Raw genomic sequence first — 17832 nt, forward strand, 5'->3', positions numbered from 1 at the left:
TATGACCACCACATATCTGACCAGAACACCATGAAGAGGTCTAATTGGAGAGGGAATGTGAGAGAAGGGTAGAGGGCAGATTTTGGACCACTGAGTAGGTATCCTTTAATACATGGATCAAATTTGGGAGTGGGGCCATAGATGGAGCTGAAAGTTTGGATTATTGGTGTCTAGGAAGTAATGGAAACCTTGGGTGTGGGTGACATGACCCCGGGAAGGATGGAATAGTGAGAGGCCAGAGATCAAATGGCACAGCCTAGGACTTGCCCTCAGGTATAAGGATAGTTGAGGCTTTGAGTTCCTTTGTCTTATGAGTTGTAGCCCTAGTTCCACCATCTTGGGCAAAGCCAATGATAGCCTTCCGGACAGAAGTGGGGTGTGCAGGGCCAGGCAAATGCTTGAAGAGCAGGTATCTGCCATGTGCCAGACCCAACTCAAATGCCACTTTATTTGGAGACCCTTAAGTCAAAGGGCTGTTCCCCTTTTTCCTTCAGGGCTTACACAACTGGGTTGTAACCCCTCATCTGTGCCAGGTCTGAGCTAGGGGCCAGAATCACAGTAATAAAGACAATTCCTGCCCTGCAAAGGTTAACTGAAAATAAGAGGTAAATTATGAGATTAGGGCCAGGGGAGAAGGGAGGGTTGAAATTATGCAAGGAGAGAGACCTGAGTATGCATGGGCCTAGGGGTGTGGAAAGGCAAGGTTTATTCTTGTCTGTGGGCAAAGAACCACTGGGGGATGATAGCAAAGGAAGTCGCTGAAACAGCCCCAGAATCATGAGACTGTCTTGGGGATTTTGTAGGATGGCCAGGTTGGGGGAGTCAGAGGGAAATATAAAGGTCATTGCCAAAAGGGCTGGGAGCCCTAGCAGAGAAAAGGATAGCATAGCCTAGTTCAGTGGTTCTCAACCAGAGACAATTTTCCCCCAGAGGACATTTGGCAAAGTCTGGAGGGAGACACTTTTGGTTGTCCTGAGGGGTGCTACTGGTATCTAGTAGGTAGAGGCCAGGGATGCAGCTATACATCCTGTAATGCTCCTCATAACAGAAATGACTATAGTGCTGAGGTTGAGAAACCCTGGCCCAGTACAGTGGTTCTCAAACTTTTGGTCTCAGGATCCCTTTATAGTCTTAAAAATTGAGGACAACCCAAAGAGGTTTTTTGCCTATGTCAGGTAGCCTCTGGATAATTCCACTGTACACGGATAGAGAAAATGACAGTGAAGTATTGTGAAAACAGTTTTGACTCTCTGAATCCCGGGAGGATTCCTGGACTGGAAGACAGCCTGGGAACACAAAGTTTGAGACTCTCCAGCCTGGTGTTTAAGGTCACGACTCTGGAAGCAGATTTTCTGGGTTTTAACCATAGTTCCACCACTTACTACCCTACTACCCATTGTTTTCCATGGGTTACAAGGATAGTACCTGAGCCAACTATTTAAGTCCAATAAAACACTTAAACTGGGTAGACTATTATCTTTGCCCTGACTTCAACAAACAAACACACAGGGCCTGGAACTGTCTTGCCTTCAACAGGTTTGTGGAGAAAATGAATCTAGTTCAGGAAGGGAAAGAATGGCCTGCAGGCCTATGTGAGTCTCTGGGGGTAGAGATGGCTTTTGCATTGGGTTTTTATAGATAAGATGGGTACTGCAATGAAGGAAGGGCAGTTCAGTCAGGCTAACAAAAACGCTGCTCCTGGGGTAGTGATCCTCGCCCACTTCGGGAACCTCAACCTCCGCTTTCCACGCAACCTTTTCCCCTAACTCAACGTGGCGTTAGAATCCCACAAGGCACTTTTGTCTTAGTTCCCACCGAAAGTCCTACCCCACCTATTAGTCACAGACATCGCTGCCCACGGTCCGATGCCCGCTTAGCCCTTTGAGGCGTTTGCGCTTGGGGCCCATTTCCAATATGGCAGTAGCCTCGCGGCTGTTTGGGGGGCTCTGCTTCCGTTTCCGGGACCAGAATCCGGAAGTGGCAGTTGGGGGGCGTCTTCCTATCTCCAGCTGCGTTGGCTGTGAGAGGAGGACAGACGGCGATGGCTGCGGTCGCGGTGAATCCAGCCGCTCTTGCGGTTGCGGCTGAGAACAGACAGCCACAGCGCGAGATGGTGCCAGGCCTGGACAGCCAGCGGCGCCAGATCGAAAACGGCGAGAGTGGGCGAGAGCGTCCACTGCGGGCTGGCGAAAGCTGGTGAGGCTGGGCTGCAGTGGAGCCTCAGTTTAGGGGACAGAAGGGGCGTTGGCGACCGGGGAACTGCCGTGGGGCGGGGGAACTGCTGTGGGGGCAGGGGACCGGTTGGTGGGACCTAGGGCGAGAGGGGCGGGGAAGTGCCTGTGAATGAATCGGAACGACTCAGAAGGAGGCGGGGCCTGTGTGGTGCAGTCTGACGCCAGTGAACAAAATGGGGTTCGTTGTTAGGATCGCGGGGAGAGAGGCCTCAGAGAAAACGGCCATGGGGGTGGGGCCGAGCCTGCGTGGAGGATCTTGGAACCTGGGAAGGAGGCGGGGTCTTTGACGCAAGCTGTGGGGCGGGGCCTGCGCTGCGTAACAGCGTCTGGGAGCGGGAGCAGCCTGGGATTGTTCCGGGGCGTCTGCGAACTGGGCGAGCCTTTTGACGTCAGCAGAAGAGCAGACTCGGAGCCAAACGGCTGTGAGCCGGGGGAGGGAGCAGGGAGCCTACGTGGTGCTGGAGTCTGGCGCCTGGGAACGAGGCTAGGCCGTGACGTAAGGGCGAGGGGCGTGGTCTGAGGTTGAGGGAGGACGGCAAAGGGGAGGTGGTGCCTATGAGACAGAAAATGGCGCTTGCGGATGAGCAAAGTTTGTGATGCGGCGAGGCTTTTCCCGGGTCGGGAGAAAGTGCAGGTGATTAGCACGGGAGGGGCCTTCAATATTTTGTTTTCTGTTTCAGGAGTGTTTTGTTTTTAAAACGAGGAAAAAGTCGTTATTTTTAAAAATCAATGCGTATTTTGATAAATCGCCTTGTTTTACTGATTGCTGACCAGTGCTGCTTGAAATTTACTGCCTCTGGGTTCATTTTATTTCTCGCCGAGTTGCATCTCGTTTTTTAATTGTGAAATAAGTAAGACCTAAAAAGATTTATAAAACGTTTATGCTGCCCAGATTGACGGACATCCTATTAAACAGCCTGTACGCTTCAGAAATGTTAAGGTAGTGAAAGACAAAGGCTGAAGAACTGTTCCAGATTGAAGGATTTAATGCGATTTACTGAGTCTTGATAACTAAATGAAACGTGATCCTCCATTGGATCCTGGAACAGGAAAAAAATAAGTTATTTTTCAGGATTTTTCTCATAAAATTATTTTTTTCTCCTTTGCTGTAAAAAACAATGGAAAATCAGTGAAATTTGACTAAGGGATAGATTAGCCAATTTCTTGATTGTGGTCATTGTAGTATGGTTAAGAAAGAGAATATCCTTGTTTTTAGGAAATACGTACTGAAAAATTTAGGAGTAAAGGAGCATCATATATGCAACTTATTCTCAAATGGTTGAAAGTTAGCATATGTGAAAATCTACGTGAGGGCGATATGTTGGTCGAAGAATACGAAATTTCAATTAGACGGGGAATGAGTTCAGGAAATCTATTGTACAACATGATGATTATACTTAATAATAATGTATACTTGAAAATTGCTAAGAGTAGATTTTTAAATGTTCTTACCACAAAAAAAGATAAGGACGTGACGCAATGGGTGTGTTGATTAGCTTGATTTAGTCATTCCATAGTGTATACCTGTATCAAAACATCATACTGTACATCATAAATACACAGAATTTTTGTCAATTTTAAAATAAATAAAAATTCCAAAAAATGCATATAAAGAAAACAATTGTGCAAATGGGTAGAATGTTTGATTTGGAGGATCTGGATGAAGGACATATAGGGAAATTCTTTGTATTATTTTTGCCATTTTTGTGAGTATTTCAAAGTAAAAAAAATTAAAGAATAATAAAAATGTGTGAATTTACCACCCAGGTTAAGATATTACCTTAAGAAATCCTTCTGTACCCCTCCTAGATGGAAATTTCCCTCCCTGCTCCATGGGAAACTGAAAACTGTTAACCTGAATTTTGAGTGAACAGTTTCTTCCTTTTGTTTAATGTTTTGCCACCACTGTATGCATCCCTAAATAATACTTGTTGTCTGAGCTTTCACTTAATATATATGGAGCATATATATGAAATCATGCTGGATGTATACTGTGATCCTTATGTGATCATATTAAGGTACCATAGTATCCACACGACATGATTGGTCACTTGGTTACGGTGGTGTCTGCCAGGTTTCTCAACTGTAAAGCTACCATTTTCCTCCTTATGTATGTAGTAATTCTTTTTCAAACATAGATCATGTCTATTCCTCAAACCGTTGTCACAGTTTCCCATCTCCTGCTGTGTAAATGCTAAAATCCTTACAGTGAGTGACTAGCAAGTCTTTATGAAGCTGGTCCTGTGCTTCCATTCTGATTTCTTTTCTGATTACCCACTCCCTCCGTCTCTCCATTCTGGGCTGGCCATATTGGACTCCTGTTCCTGAAACACATCAAACCTTAGGGCCTTTTTGAGTGAGGTTTGCTCACTTTACAGAGTGCTTTAATAACAGTACCAGTAAAATGTGTATCCCTGTTATTGGGAAGATAAATTGAGATTCCTCAAATCGGGAATATAAACCCAAGCCATGTTTTTCTACCATTACGTCATAGCTTTCCAGTAAGGAAAAGTCTCATTTCATCCTGAAAATAAACAATAACTGGAACATTTTATAGCCCATCAGAAGATATTCAAAAGGGCCTCTAGGCTTCAGTTCTTGCCTTCTACCTTTACAGCCTTGATTGTATCATTGGTAGATAGGACATGAAATCCTGTCATCTTTGACAGTACTCTTTAAAATTACCCCACCCATGCTGTATTTCCTTTTGGGGTGATGAAAATGTTTTGGAACCAGGTAGAGGTTGTGCTTGTACAACATTGTGAATGTACTAAATGCCACTGAATTGTTCACTTTAAAATGGTTAATTTTGTTATGTGAATTTCACCTTATTAAAAAAAATTACCACACCAGTGTTGGTTCAGTACTGAAGCCAGTTTGTCTCTGCTATGATGGTGGGTATCATCATGAAGCAGTTTTGCTAAACTCTACCTTTTTAATGCTTACCTATTTAGATAAGCACAAATCATCTCAAGGTTCTTTAATTTGCTGTTCATTTTGTAGAGATTTGCAGCAGTGGTCAGGAAATAAATGTTTATAAAGCATTTTGCAATCACACACTAACCCTAAATCATATACTTTGTCTCAGTATTAACATTTGCACCTTCTGTCTTTTGTCAGCTTGCAGATCTGGGCAAGGGCAATTAATAAATTTGGTCATCTGAACTGATTTATTAATTTCTGGGAGAGGCTTATATTTAAAGAGTAAATTTGTGGCCGGGAGCAGTGGCTCACACCTATAATCCTAGCACTCTGGGAGGTCAAGGCAGGCGGATTGCTCGAGGTCAGGAGTTCGAAACCAGCCTGAGCAAGAGCAAAACCCCGTCTCTACTATAAATAGAAAGAAATTAATTGGCCAACTAATATATATAGAAAAAATTAGCCGGGCATGATGGCGCATGCCTATAGTCCCAGCTACGTGGGAGGCTGAGGCAGTAGGATTGAGCCCAGGAGTTTCAGGTTGCTGTGAGCTAGGCTGACACCACAGCACTCACTCTAGCCTGGGCAACAAAGTGAGACTCTGTCTCAAAAAAAAAAAAAAACAAACAAACAAACAGTAAATTTGAATCTGTGATAGTATAGCCTCCTTGGAAATTTTTAGTTTTTATGGATGAACCATCTACAAACACAATTCAAAAACAAAAGCAAAAAATACAAACAATTAAATCAGGGAAAGCCAAGAGAGTCTCTACCAGGTCTGCACAGGATGTGAATAGTTTTCTAACACCGGTAAACCGTCATGGGTTCTTCCTGTTGAGATAAAGGAAGGAGAGTGGCTGGGTTAGAGTTCTGCAGCAATGGATAGTGTATATGAAGAGGAAGCAACAATGTGTTGTAGGAGATTAAGCCTAGATGTGTTAAGGAAAGGGATATATTAGCATATCTAATAATCACATATATGTGATTAATCTAGGAAGTTAAACTTTTTGATTTGTCATGTTTTTTATATTTGAAAGGTGAAAGCTCTTAGACTGATTAAAATTTGGAGAATTTTGGGTAAATGTGATATTTCTATTGTCATTTTATGGGTGAAGGAGCAAATCTCCAAAAAATAGTTTAGGCATAAAAGACCATTTAAGCAGAGTTATCCTGAATTTAGAAGACAACTCAAGAATAGTTGGAAGAGACAAGATGTAAGTTGTAAGTAAAGACGAGATATTTATAGTCAACTTTGTAAAAACACAGCAATAAACAACAAAGGTTATTAGGAACTTAACTTTTTAAAGCAAGAAATCCCTTCAAAACTGAGTTAAGATATTTTAAACAAGAGTATATCAAAAAGCACCAAGGATTAATAGAATAGAATAATTTGGTGACAAAGAAGGAACATAATCATTTTGAGAAAAAGACCCAAATTCTAATTATCCTCCTTTGGTACATAATTCATGTAACAATTTACAGCAAAGGATTTACTAGTATGTGTTTAGGCTTACACAGATATATAAATAATAAATTTAATAAAGCATTGTTACATTTACTATCTGAACTGACAACCTTTTAATAAACAAGTAGGAAATCATATTTTCTAACATCCATATTTCTATGTCTCTAATTATTGTACATGGTATAGTCATTAATGTAAATTATTAGCTTAACCAAAATAACCAGTTTTCTCCAAACACAAGAGAAAAACTAGAAGACAGAAAATAATTGTTTAGTAACTACTTTCCATAAGCTCATATTACATATCATTTTAACAAATTTGATGAAGCACAAATAAATATAAGTGACTTTATCAAGATCAGTTGTACTTCTTTCTTTCTTTCTTTCTTTTTTTTTTTTTTTGAGACAGAGTCTTACTCTGTTGTCCTGGCTAGATGGCTAGAGTGCCCTGGCATCAGCCTAACTCACAACAACCTCAAACTCCTGGGCTCAAGCAATCCTTCTGCCTCAGCCTTCCTAGTAGCTGGGACTACAGGCATGTGCCACCATGCCTGGCTAATTTTTTCTATATATTTTTAGTTGGCCAATTAGTTTCTATTTTTAGTAGAGACGGGGTCTCGCTCTTGCTCAGGCTGGTTTCGAACTCCTGAGCTTGAGCGATCCTCCCACCTCGGCCTCCCAGAATGCTAGGATTACAGGCTTGAGCCACCATGCCCGCCCTAAAATCTGCTCTTAAAAAGAAATGGAGCAAGGCTGATCACTTGAGCCCAGGAGTTTGAGGTTGCTGTGAGCTAGGCTGATGCCATGGCACTCACTCTAGCCTGGGCACAAAGTGAAACTCTGTTTCAAAAAAAAGAAATGGAGTAGTACCTCTCTTGGTTTGAAGGTACCATTAACCAAAAATTAGCTTTACTGAATAAATTAACCTTGTAGGCTGGCTATGAAGGCAGGTAAAGCCACAAAGGGGGATGAAGGTGTGTTTGGTTGCAGGGTAGGGTTGGTGATAGGGGGAGTGCAGCCAAAAACAAAGCCAGCAAAAACCCTGCAGAAATGTGTGCCTATTCAGGTGACTTGTGACTATTCAAGATTTATCTATGCCTCTGTCCTCCCACCTCTGATCCTTTTATGAACAAGGGAAAGTTGACATTTTAAAGAGTTAACATTTATGAGGTTAAATTGCTAGAAAACCAAACAGTAGGATGTTATGTATATTTCATCAATTTTGTTGGTTTTTTTAATATTTATTTGAGGCACTTAAATAATCGGGACAGCCTTTTATTTGTCAGAAATATTATAGCAGAACAGGTTTGTATATGTGAAAGGGAGGGGGTTGTGGGTATGTGAGCTTTTGTGTCCAAGCCCTAGGATCAGAACAATAACAGGCAACATATGTCTGGACAAAGTGAAAGTTTTTAAAAAAAAAAAGAAAAAAATAAATAAATAAATAAAACAGGCAACATATGTTTAGCACTTACTGTATGTTGAATATTTTCCAGACTAAGAATTTCTTAACATTTTACAAAGGCATAGTCCTAAATGTTTCTCCTTGGAGGGCATACGTTTCTACTTTAAAAGAGAGCTAACAACTGTATGCTAAAAAATGTGTTAAGGGAGTCAGAAGCTCTGAAATCTATTATAATGCCAAAACAAATCCTAAATACAAAAATGTTGAAAAATGGTGATAATACAGTTTTTGAAGGAAAATCTTATGATTCTTTTTAGCATTTTAAATTCTTTTCAATGTCTGAGCAGATTTTTACAATTTATCAAATCTAATTTTTAGCTGAAGAATTATGCCTCCATTGATACATGCTCTAGAAATGGTACACACTTAATGAATCGCTACAGCCTTTTAACAGCTGCAGGTGACAGATTCCTTGAGCCTGATTTAACTGTGTTATCTCATAGACTAATACAAATGAATTATTTTTTATTCTGTAATAAAACCTCATGTTTCCTAGCATTATGGGTATGGGGTTTTTTGTTTGCTTGCCATTGAATACATTTTCTGTTTTTAATCAAGTCTCTTAGAGTAATCTAACATATAAATCTTGAGTTTCAATGAATAAATTTTGCTTCTGATTTATTTATTTTTACATAATGCTGAAACTTTTCATCTTGAATTATAATGTATTGATACTTTTAGTCTCATATAACAACGTAACACTTGTGTTACTTGTCTGGGCCCCAGGTTCCTTGTGGAGCAGCACTGGTATAAACAGTGGGAGGTGTACGTGCAGGGTGGGGACCAGGATTCCAGCACTTTTCCTGGCTGTATCAACAATGCTGAGCTCTTTGAAGGTATCAGGCCTCTGCCTCCCCACATCAACCTAGCCTCTGAGTTCTTGTCTCCTCTGTCCCTACAAATGGTCATAAGCCCGTTCTCTCTGCTAGGTCACTGGGGGGGTGGCCAGAGTTATTCATCACTTTCCTTCTCTGATTCTTCCTCTGCCACCCGCACCCCTTCCCCACAGATCAGATAAACTGGCGCCTCAAGGAGGGACTGGTGGAAGGCGAGGATTATGTGCTGCTCCCAGCAGCTGCTTGGCATTACCTGGTCAGCTGGTATGGTCTAGAACATGGCCAGCCACCCATTGAACGCAAGGTACAGTGGGTGGGGAGGGTGCTGGGCAGCGTAGATTCCATGAACAGTTGGGTGAGGTCAGGTAGGAGGAAAGCTTTGTAGGCCCAGAACGGGTCCAGATCCATGTATACACGTGTATCCATGTATGCTGGGTAGATATGCCTATGTGTGTGCTCCTTCCCCCTCATAGCTCATTATACAGGTATCTTGTGTGTCCACTGTGTGGCTCCTTTTACAGGCCATTTTGTATATGTGGCTTTGTATGCTATGTGTGTTAGCCAGTGTGTGTCCTCCTCTAATCTCAGAGGTCATAGTGCCTGTGTCTGTGTGAGTATACCTGTGTATACACCCCTCTGCCCTTACAGGTCATTGAGCTGCCCAGCATCCAGAAGGTTGAGGTGTACCCAGTAGAACTGCTGCTTGTTCAGCACAGTGATATGGACACACCTCACACTGCTCAATTCAGCCACGCAGATTCACTTGGTGAGTCTTAGGGTCATGGAATGAGTTGGCATTCCCAGCTATGGGTCATAGCTCAGTGACCTGAGGATGCATGGGATTGGACTTTGGCTGGCTGAGAAGGCATCGGTCAAGTTGTGCAGAGGCACTGAGAGTGTATGTGAGCTGCGTTCTAGTAGCTTGGATGGTGTGGCAGAGGATGTTTGTTGGCGGGGGGCTTAAGTCCTGAGTGTGGGTCAGTCATTCGGAGATTGATTGGGAACACAGGTGTTGACCAAGTATGTGAGGACTGTAGGGATGAGTCAGCGATACCAAGATGGGTCTCATTTTGAGCCTCAGGAAGACCTTGAATTGTGCTCCATCACCCTCCACAGACCTAATATTGCGCACAGCTCGGGAGCAGTTTCAGGTGGACCCCAAGGAAGACACACGGCTTTGGATCAAGAACTCAGAAGGCTCCTTGGATCGGTTGTGTGACACACACGTCACAGTGCTTGACGCCGCCCTCGAGACTGGGCAGGTGAGGGTGGGAAGGGCTTTTTTGCTTTGGTGGACTGGCAGATTCACCTGGCAGTACTCAGGTTGGGGGAAGTGAAATCTAGGTGCCCATAAGGCCCTCTGGTGATGCCTTTCCTTCTCTTCTTTCTCTTCCTCCAACCCAGTTGGTCATTATGGAGACCCGAAACAGAGACGGCACTTGGCCCAGTGCACAGCTGCATGCCACGTGAGCCTTTGGGGTATCTGGTCCAGAGTTGGGGTATCCCACAGTAGGCAAAATGACTGAACCTGTAGCACATCGCACCCACATGTATCATAGTAGGCCCTCAGCTGATAGTTTTTCATCGAACTCTAGGAACAACGTGTCAGAAGAGGATGAGGGCTTCAAGGGCCAGCCGGGCATCTGTGGCCTCACCAATCTGGGCAACACATGCTTCATGAACTCGGCTCTGCAGGTTGGGCCATTAGAGCTATGTTTGGCAGAGATGTGGGGGTGGGCTTGAAGAGCTGTGGATTGGGAACAGACCCAGGGGACCTGGGGGGACTGCAAGGCAAGGGGTTGGGTAGAAAGCTAAGGCCCCATAAGTCTAAAATGACATGCTGGCCGGGCGCGGTGGCTCACGCCTGTAATCCTAGCTCTCTGGGAGGCCGAGGCGGGTGGATCGTTTGAGCTCAGGAGTTCAAAACCAGCCTGAGCAAGAGCGAGACCCCGTCTCTACTATAAATAGAAATTAATTGGCTAACTAATATATATAGAAAAAAATTGGCCAGGCATGGTGGCACATGCCTGCAGTCCCAGCTACTCGTGAGGCTGAGGCAGAAGGATGGCTTGAGCCCAGGAGTTTGAGGTTGCTGTGAGCTAGGCTGATGCCACGGCACTCACTCTAGCCTGGGCAACAAAGTGAGACTCTGCCTCAAAAAAAAAAAAAAAAAAATTTAACCATGCTCAACATTCATTCCTGAAATATCAATACCTTCTCCCTCCGCTTGCCCTCACTTTCCCTCTTCTCTCCTCTGCTACCACATTCTTTCTTCTCATGAAATACTAATACTGCCTCTTCCCCACTCTCCTGATCTTTTCTTTTCTGCCTCTCTCTTCTATCCCCCATTTTACTTTCTCTTCCTTCCTCACTTCCTTTTCTCTGTCCTTACTTTGGCTACTTTCTGTCTCTCCTTCTTTGCCCCATTCACCTGGCCCCTGCCCCGTGCAGTGCCTCAGCAACGTGCCGCAGCTCACCGAGTATTTCCTCAACAACCGCTACCTAGAGGAGCTCAACTTCCGCAACCCACTGGGTATGAAGGGTGAGATCGCAGAGGCCTATGCGGACCTGGTGAAGCAGGCATGGTCTGGCCACCACCGCTCCATTGTGCCTCATGTGTTCAAGGTGTGACTCAACCCTGGGCATTCCCCTGACCCCTACTTCTCTTGGTTCTCCTAACCTCCTCTCACTCTGACGGCCCTGCCCATCTCAGACCAAGGTCGGCCATTTTGCGTCCCAGTTTCTGGGCTACCAGCAGCATGACTCACAGGAGCTACTGTCATTTCTCCTGGATGGGCTGCACGAGGACCTCAATCGGGTCAAGAAGAAGGAGTATGTGGAGCTGTGTGATGCTGCTGGGCGGCCAGATCAGGTGGGTTGCTTCTGAGAGTCCTACTGAGACCACTAAGGCCTTAGGGAGTCTGGCTACCTTGGATATCCAACAGTCCATTTTCTGTTAAGTTCCTCTACCCTGACCTTACCTCCAGCCTCAGTCCCAACCTTAGCTCCAGTACCACATCTGCCCCCACATCCAACCCAATGAATCATAGCCCAGTGTCCTGCCCACATCAACCTCAGTCTTGACAGAGAATGTAGTCTCCAGGTATCCCTAGCCGTAACTGCCTCTGGACTTAACCCCATATGAATCCACCCCAAACCATAGTTTCTCCCTGCCCCGGGCAAGCCCCACCACCCATCATAATACTGTCTGTCAACAGGAGGTGGCTCAGGAGGCATGGCAAAACCACAAACGGCGGAATGATTCTGTGATTGTGGACACTTTCCATGGCCTCTTCAAGTCCACACTGGTATGTCCCGATTGTGGCAATGTGTCTGTGACCTTCGACCCCTTCTGCTACCTCAGCGTCCCACTACCTGTCAGCCACAAGAGGGTCTTGGAAGTGTTCTTTATTCCCATGGATCCCCGCCGCAAGCCAGAGCAGGTATGAGGGGACATGGGAACACAGTGAAGGACATGTAGTCAGAATTTGATTACTCTGCTATACCTCAAAGTTTCCTGCATTAACTCACTGTAAGCCCTTTTGATCTTTTGTGGATGCTGTTTCTCCCTCAGCACCGGCTCGTGGTCCCCAAGAAAGGCAAAATCTCGGATCTATGTGTGGCTCTGTCCAAACACACGGGGATCTCTCCAGAGAGGGTGAGACATGTTGACGGAGGCCGGGTGGGATTCGGGCAAGGAGGCAGAGGAGCTGGGGAGACCGTGTACACTGATGAGCCCCCTCTCTGCATCTCGTTCCCAGATGATGGTAGCTGATGTCTTCAGTCACCGCTTCTATAAGCTCTACCAGCTGGAGGAGGCTCTGAGCACCATCTTGGACCGAGATGACATCTTTGTGTGAGTGAGGGGACCAAGAGAAGATGGTGGTTCCTTAGGAACTTTGTGTGCTTCCTTTTGTACAGCCCTGCCTCAGCCACCTTCTCTCTTCCCTCCTCTGCCTCATTCACTGGGCACCTGCCCTGCACAGAGCTTGAGCCACATGCCTTGGCAGGGCTTGGGGTTGTCAATGAATGAGGTGACAAAGCCTTATACAGGGTATCTTTGAGCATTACCCTCCTCGTTACCAAAAGGAGGTTACTGCTAAGATACTTTCTGAACATAGAATGTTCAGAAAAATCGTTAAATCTTTGGGTAACTAAGAACTAAAATAGTGCCTTATGAGTAGAAAAGGTCTTTGTAAACCAAGCAGTATGTTCCAAAAAGAAAATGGTTTTTAAATCCCTTTGTCATTAAAAATGACACTCAGCACTCTGATAACACCAAAGTACTTTATAAAACAACACATAAACAAAGTGCTAAACAGATCATCTCACAATTTGGAAAGCACAAAACATATGATGACTTTCAGACTCTTTTAAAAATATTTTCAGGCTGTGAGGGGTGAGTGGGTGGATCAACTGGAGCAGAGTCAGGGAGTCGTCTTGGGGAGGCCCTGATCAGTTATGACCTGCTGTTACCTCCCCAGCTATGAAGTGTCAGGTCGGATTGAGGCCATCGAGGGCTCGAGAGAGGATATAGTGGTTCCTGTCTACCTGCGGGAGCGTACCCCTGCCCGCGACTACAACAACTCCTACTATGGCCTGATGCTTTTCGGGCACCCGCTCCTGGTGTCAGTTCCTCGAGACCGCTTCTCCTGGGAGGGCCTGTATAATGTCCTAATGTACCGGCTCTCGTAAGTGTCTGCTTCCCAGGGACGGGGGGAGGGTCGGAACTTAGAGCTGGGTGTTTAGGTGCTTATTTGACACCTCCCCTTCAACATCCAAAAGACAGTTCAAACAACGTGGCCATAGAAGAATGGGTAGGGTTTTTCTTTCTATCGACCTCTGGCTTCGCTGCTGATTCTCTTAGGTGCCGGGGTCACAGATGTGAACAAGACTGACAAAACACACACAACTCCGCCTTATATTCATTCAGTTGTCTCCTCCTGGGAAAGATTTGGTTATTTGTGTTTTTGCCAATAGATTTTCATTGTGTGTAAAATCTAGAGTCCTTACCATGGCAGACAAAGCAGTACCTGTCTGGATTAGCCTTCTCTTCCTCATTTTACACTCAAAAGTTCACTCCCCAGGGGCCTTCCCTAATAGAAAGTTACAGCTGGTTGTGTGTGTGTTCACCTACGGCTGATTCGACTGAAAGTCCACATTCCTGGCTGGCACCCGAGATCCTGCATGCTAAGGCCCCTGCTCACAGCCTTGGCCTCTTCCTGCATTTACACGTTGGCCCCTTGGACCTCCCAGGCCCATAATTAAGAACTGTTGACATGCGATTTACCAGTGGCTTCCCATCATCACCAAAGTAAAATCCTGGGTTCTGTCCCTACTGTCCTTGTGCCCCTGCCTTGGGAGTCTCCTGTGCTCTGTCGCAGACGCTACGTGACCAAACCCAGCTCAGATGATGAGGACGATGGGGATGAGAAAGGTGAGGGAGAGAAGGGAGAGAGGATTCACAAGGATGATGAGGGTCTGTACAAGTGGTCCCATGGCCTGAGTGGGGGTGAGGGGCTGAGGGTCGGTGGGGAGCTGGGATAGGTCTGACCCACACAGGGTTTGTCTAGGTGTGCATTGCAGCTGAGCCCTTTGGGGCTCACATCTTCCCATCTCTGACATCCTCCCTGTTCTAGGAGACGAGGAGGAGGAGGAGGATAAAGACAACATCCCTGGGCCCTCGACTGGGGGCAGCCTCCGAGACCCTGAGCCAGAGCAGCCTGGGCCCAGCTCTGGGGTCACTAGCAGGTGCCCATTCCTGTTGGACAACTGCCTTGGCACATCTCAGTGGCCACCAAGGCGACGGCGCAAGCAACTGTTCACCCTGCAGACGGTGAACTCCAATGGGACCAGCGACCGCACGAACTCCCCTGAAGAAGTCCATGGTATCTGCTTTGGCTGTGAGCCAGGGTCAGGGAGGTGGGAGGTGGATTTCCTAGCAACAGCAGGCCCCATGACCACCCGCCTTCCGCTCACCCCCAGCCCAGCCGTACATTGCCATCGACTGGGAGCCGGAGATGAAGAAGCGTTACTATGATGAGGCGGAGGCTGAGGTAAACGGGATCCCAGGGAGGGGGGCGCTTTCAGCTCTTGCCCCTCAACTCTTCCCACATCCTCCCCCCAACTCCTCCAGCCGGAAACAGAGCCATGAGATCCAGGTCCAGGTCCAACCTGGCCGTGGAACCTGAACACTTGCTGACAGCTCCAGGGCCTCAGGTTCCTAGCTTCAGAATCTGTGCTCTGACCCACTCAGCATGTCTCCCACCCCCACTCCCCATTTCTCCACCCCTCCTCATACCCGGCCATCCGGCCTCTGCTCACCCACCTCAGGGCTACGTGAAGCACGAATGCGTTGGGTACGTGCTGAAGAAGGCTCCGGTGCGGCTGCAGGAGTGCATTGAGCTCTTCACCACTGTGGAGACCCTGGAGAAGGAAAACCCCTGGTGAGGGGCCAGAACGGGGTCTGTGGGGGTTTCACTGGGTGGCACTACCTGCCCAGGCCCCTGTTAGCTCTCTAAATGTACCTCCTTCCACTGTCCTCTGCCCTCCCACCCTGGCCGGCAACACCCAAGCATACTCTCACCTCAGACCCTTTGCCTAGGCTGTTTCTTCTCTCAGGAGTGTCTTCCCCCCAGGTATCTACAGACTTCACTCCTTTGTTTGCTCAGGTCTCTGAGAAAACGTGACCTCTTCAGGGAGACCTCCTCTGACTTCCCTGTTGAAAGTCATGCTCCCGTACTGTCACCTCTCCATCTCCTCCGTGCTCTTTTCTTCTTAGCCGAGCATTCCTTTCTTTCTAGCTCAGTTAATGCCACTTGACGTCATGTCCTATGTGTTGTCATCTTCATTTGAGTGTAAACTCCTTGAGGGTGGAGATTCGAAGGTCACTGTGTTTCGCTTCTGACTGCTTCTAGTACTATTGGATGTTCAATAGATGCTCAGTAGAACGTGCAGAGTAAACCAGAAGAGAGAACCAAAACCATGAAGCCAGTCTCAAAAATAAGAGCAGCATCTCCATGGGGCAGAAATGGAACAGAAATAGAAAATAGTGTGGAAGGATTAAACAGTGGGCAGTCATTAAATACCTGGTGAATGATGAATGAATGAGTGACTGAAATATGAAGAGAGGAAACTACAGGGATAGAGGCAGACTCTAAAATAAGACTAGCATCTCATGGACCAGAAATCAAACAAAAATACAAAATAGTATGAAAACACATACAAAAGGCAATCAATAAGTACTTGATGAGTGAATGAAAGGCTTTTAATGGGAAGAGAGTAAACTAGAGTACCAGGCAGGCTGACAGTAAGAGCAGCATCTCTGCGGGCCGGACACGGCGCAGGAAGGCCCGTCAGTACAAAGGGCGTGCGGTAGGTTTCCAGGCAATGTCTGCTGACTCGGGCTCTGTCTGTAGGTACTGCCCCTCCTGCAAGCAGCACCAGCTGGCCACCAAGAAGCTAGATCTGTGGATGCTGCCTGAGATTCTCATCATCCACCTGAAACGCTTTTCGTATACCAAGTTCTCCCGAGAGAAGCTGGACACCCTTGTGCAGTTTCCCATCCGGTCAGGGGCGGGGGGGGGGGGGTGGCTGAGGGGTGGCAAGGGAAGGGCCAGGGGCTGGGGGCCACCAATATTAACCCTCTTCCCCACCACAGGGACCTGGACTTCTCTGAGTTTGTCATCAAACCGCAGAATGAGTCGGCTCCAGAGCTGTACAAATATGACCTCATCGCGGTTTCCAACCACTATGGGGGCATGCGTGATGGACACTGTAAGTGCCAGGCAGTGGGCAGGGGCATGCCCTGGGTGGGGGGTCTGGACTGGGAGGTCAGGATATCCCCAGTAGATGACTAGGTATGTGAGCCAGTGGCAAGGTTATCAGAGTGGGAGGAGTAAGAGAGTGGGTCTGGCTGGGTACCTCTTAGGGGCAGGGGAGGAGCATGGGTAATAATCACTCTCCCTCCCTTTCAGACACCACATTTGCCTGCAACAAGGACAGCGGCCAGTGGCACTATTTTGATGACAACAGTGTCTCCCCTGTGAATGAGAACCAGATTGAGGTGCGACTTCTGTCCTCCCTTCTGCCTTTTTTCCCTTATCTTGGCTCCGCCCCTGCCCCAGAAACCCACACTGATTCCTGTCCTCTCCCCGCAGTCCAAGGCAGCGTACGTGCTCTTCTACCAACGCCAGGATGTGGCACGCCGCCTGCTGTCCCAGCCCGGCTCATCTGGCCCCTCAACCTCCCCTGCCTGCGGTTCCCCACCCAGCTCTGAGTTCATGGATGTTAACTGAGGGGCCCTGGGTCATGCCCCAGGGAAGGAAGCCCTCTCTGCTATCTTCCTTCTTGTGTCCCCCACCCCAATTCTCTTACCTGTGTCAGGAGCCCCTGCCAAGCATTGCAGGCTTAGTCGTGGCTGCTGTTGTTTTCCTGTGCCGCTGCATTGCTCTCTCCGGGAAGAAGAGGTCCTGTCTCCTCCCGGCAGTGTGCTCCCGCCTGTGTTTGCCCCTTAGAGCAGCAACCCTCCCTCCTAGTCTTTATTTATGGTCATCCTCTTCCCTCTCCTCAGCTTGGAGTGTTCTGCGTGGGTGATGATGGGGGTTCACCTGAACACAGAGTGTATTTTCTTACCGAGACCCTGTCCCTTCCACTGTGTGTGTATATATATAAAGTGCCAGTCTAGTCCTCACTCAGCAGCGTGGGTTTTTATTTCCCGTGTACTTACGAAGCAACGGTTTTATGCCTGTGTTCTGTGTGCCTATCGAATGCCAGGTGTGTGATGGATGCTGCTCTGAGTGCTTTTTGAGAACCAAGCATGTGGCAGGTTTTGCTATTCTAAGTTCTTTTAAAGCACCATCTGTGTGCCAGGCACTGTTCCAAGCACCAACAACTGTGTGCCAAGATTTTTCCA

General features: G+C 46.8%; 1 protein-coding gene across 1 annotated transcript; it reads left to right on the top strand.

Moving 5' to 3' along the window:
- The first annotated feature begins 1899 nt into the window (after nucleotides 1-1899).
- USP11 (ubiquitin specific peptidase 11) lies at nucleotides 1900-17610 on the top strand. Its single transcript, XM_020284984.2, is given in 22 exon segments — nucleotides 1900-2031; nucleotides 2033-2196; nucleotides 8809-8918; nucleotides 9092-9222; nucleotides 9567-9684; nucleotides 10035-10180; nucleotides 10323-10384; nucleotides 10514-10613; nucleotides 11370-11543; nucleotides 11632-11790; nucleotides 12137-12361; nucleotides 12493-12576; nucleotides 12680-12774; nucleotides 13403-13609; nucleotides 14303-14355; nucleotides 14558-14806; nucleotides 14904-14974; nucleotides 15252-15364; nucleotides 16337-16486; nucleotides 16579-16694; nucleotides 16895-16983; nucleotides 17078-17610. Coding segments are annotated over 22 exon segments (2871 nt in total). The 5' UTR covers nucleotides 1900-1914; the 3' UTR covers nucleotides 17216-17610.
- The last annotated feature ends 222 nt before the right edge of the window (nucleotides 17611-17832 follow it).

This window comes from Microcebus murinus, chromosome X (genome assembly GCF_040939455.1).
Source record: "Microcebus murinus isolate Inina chromosome X, M.murinus_Inina_mat1.0, whole genome shotgun sequence".
Classification (NCBI taxonomy): domain Eukaryota; kingdom Metazoa; phylum Chordata; class Mammalia; order Primates; family Cheirogaleidae; genus Microcebus; species Microcebus murinus.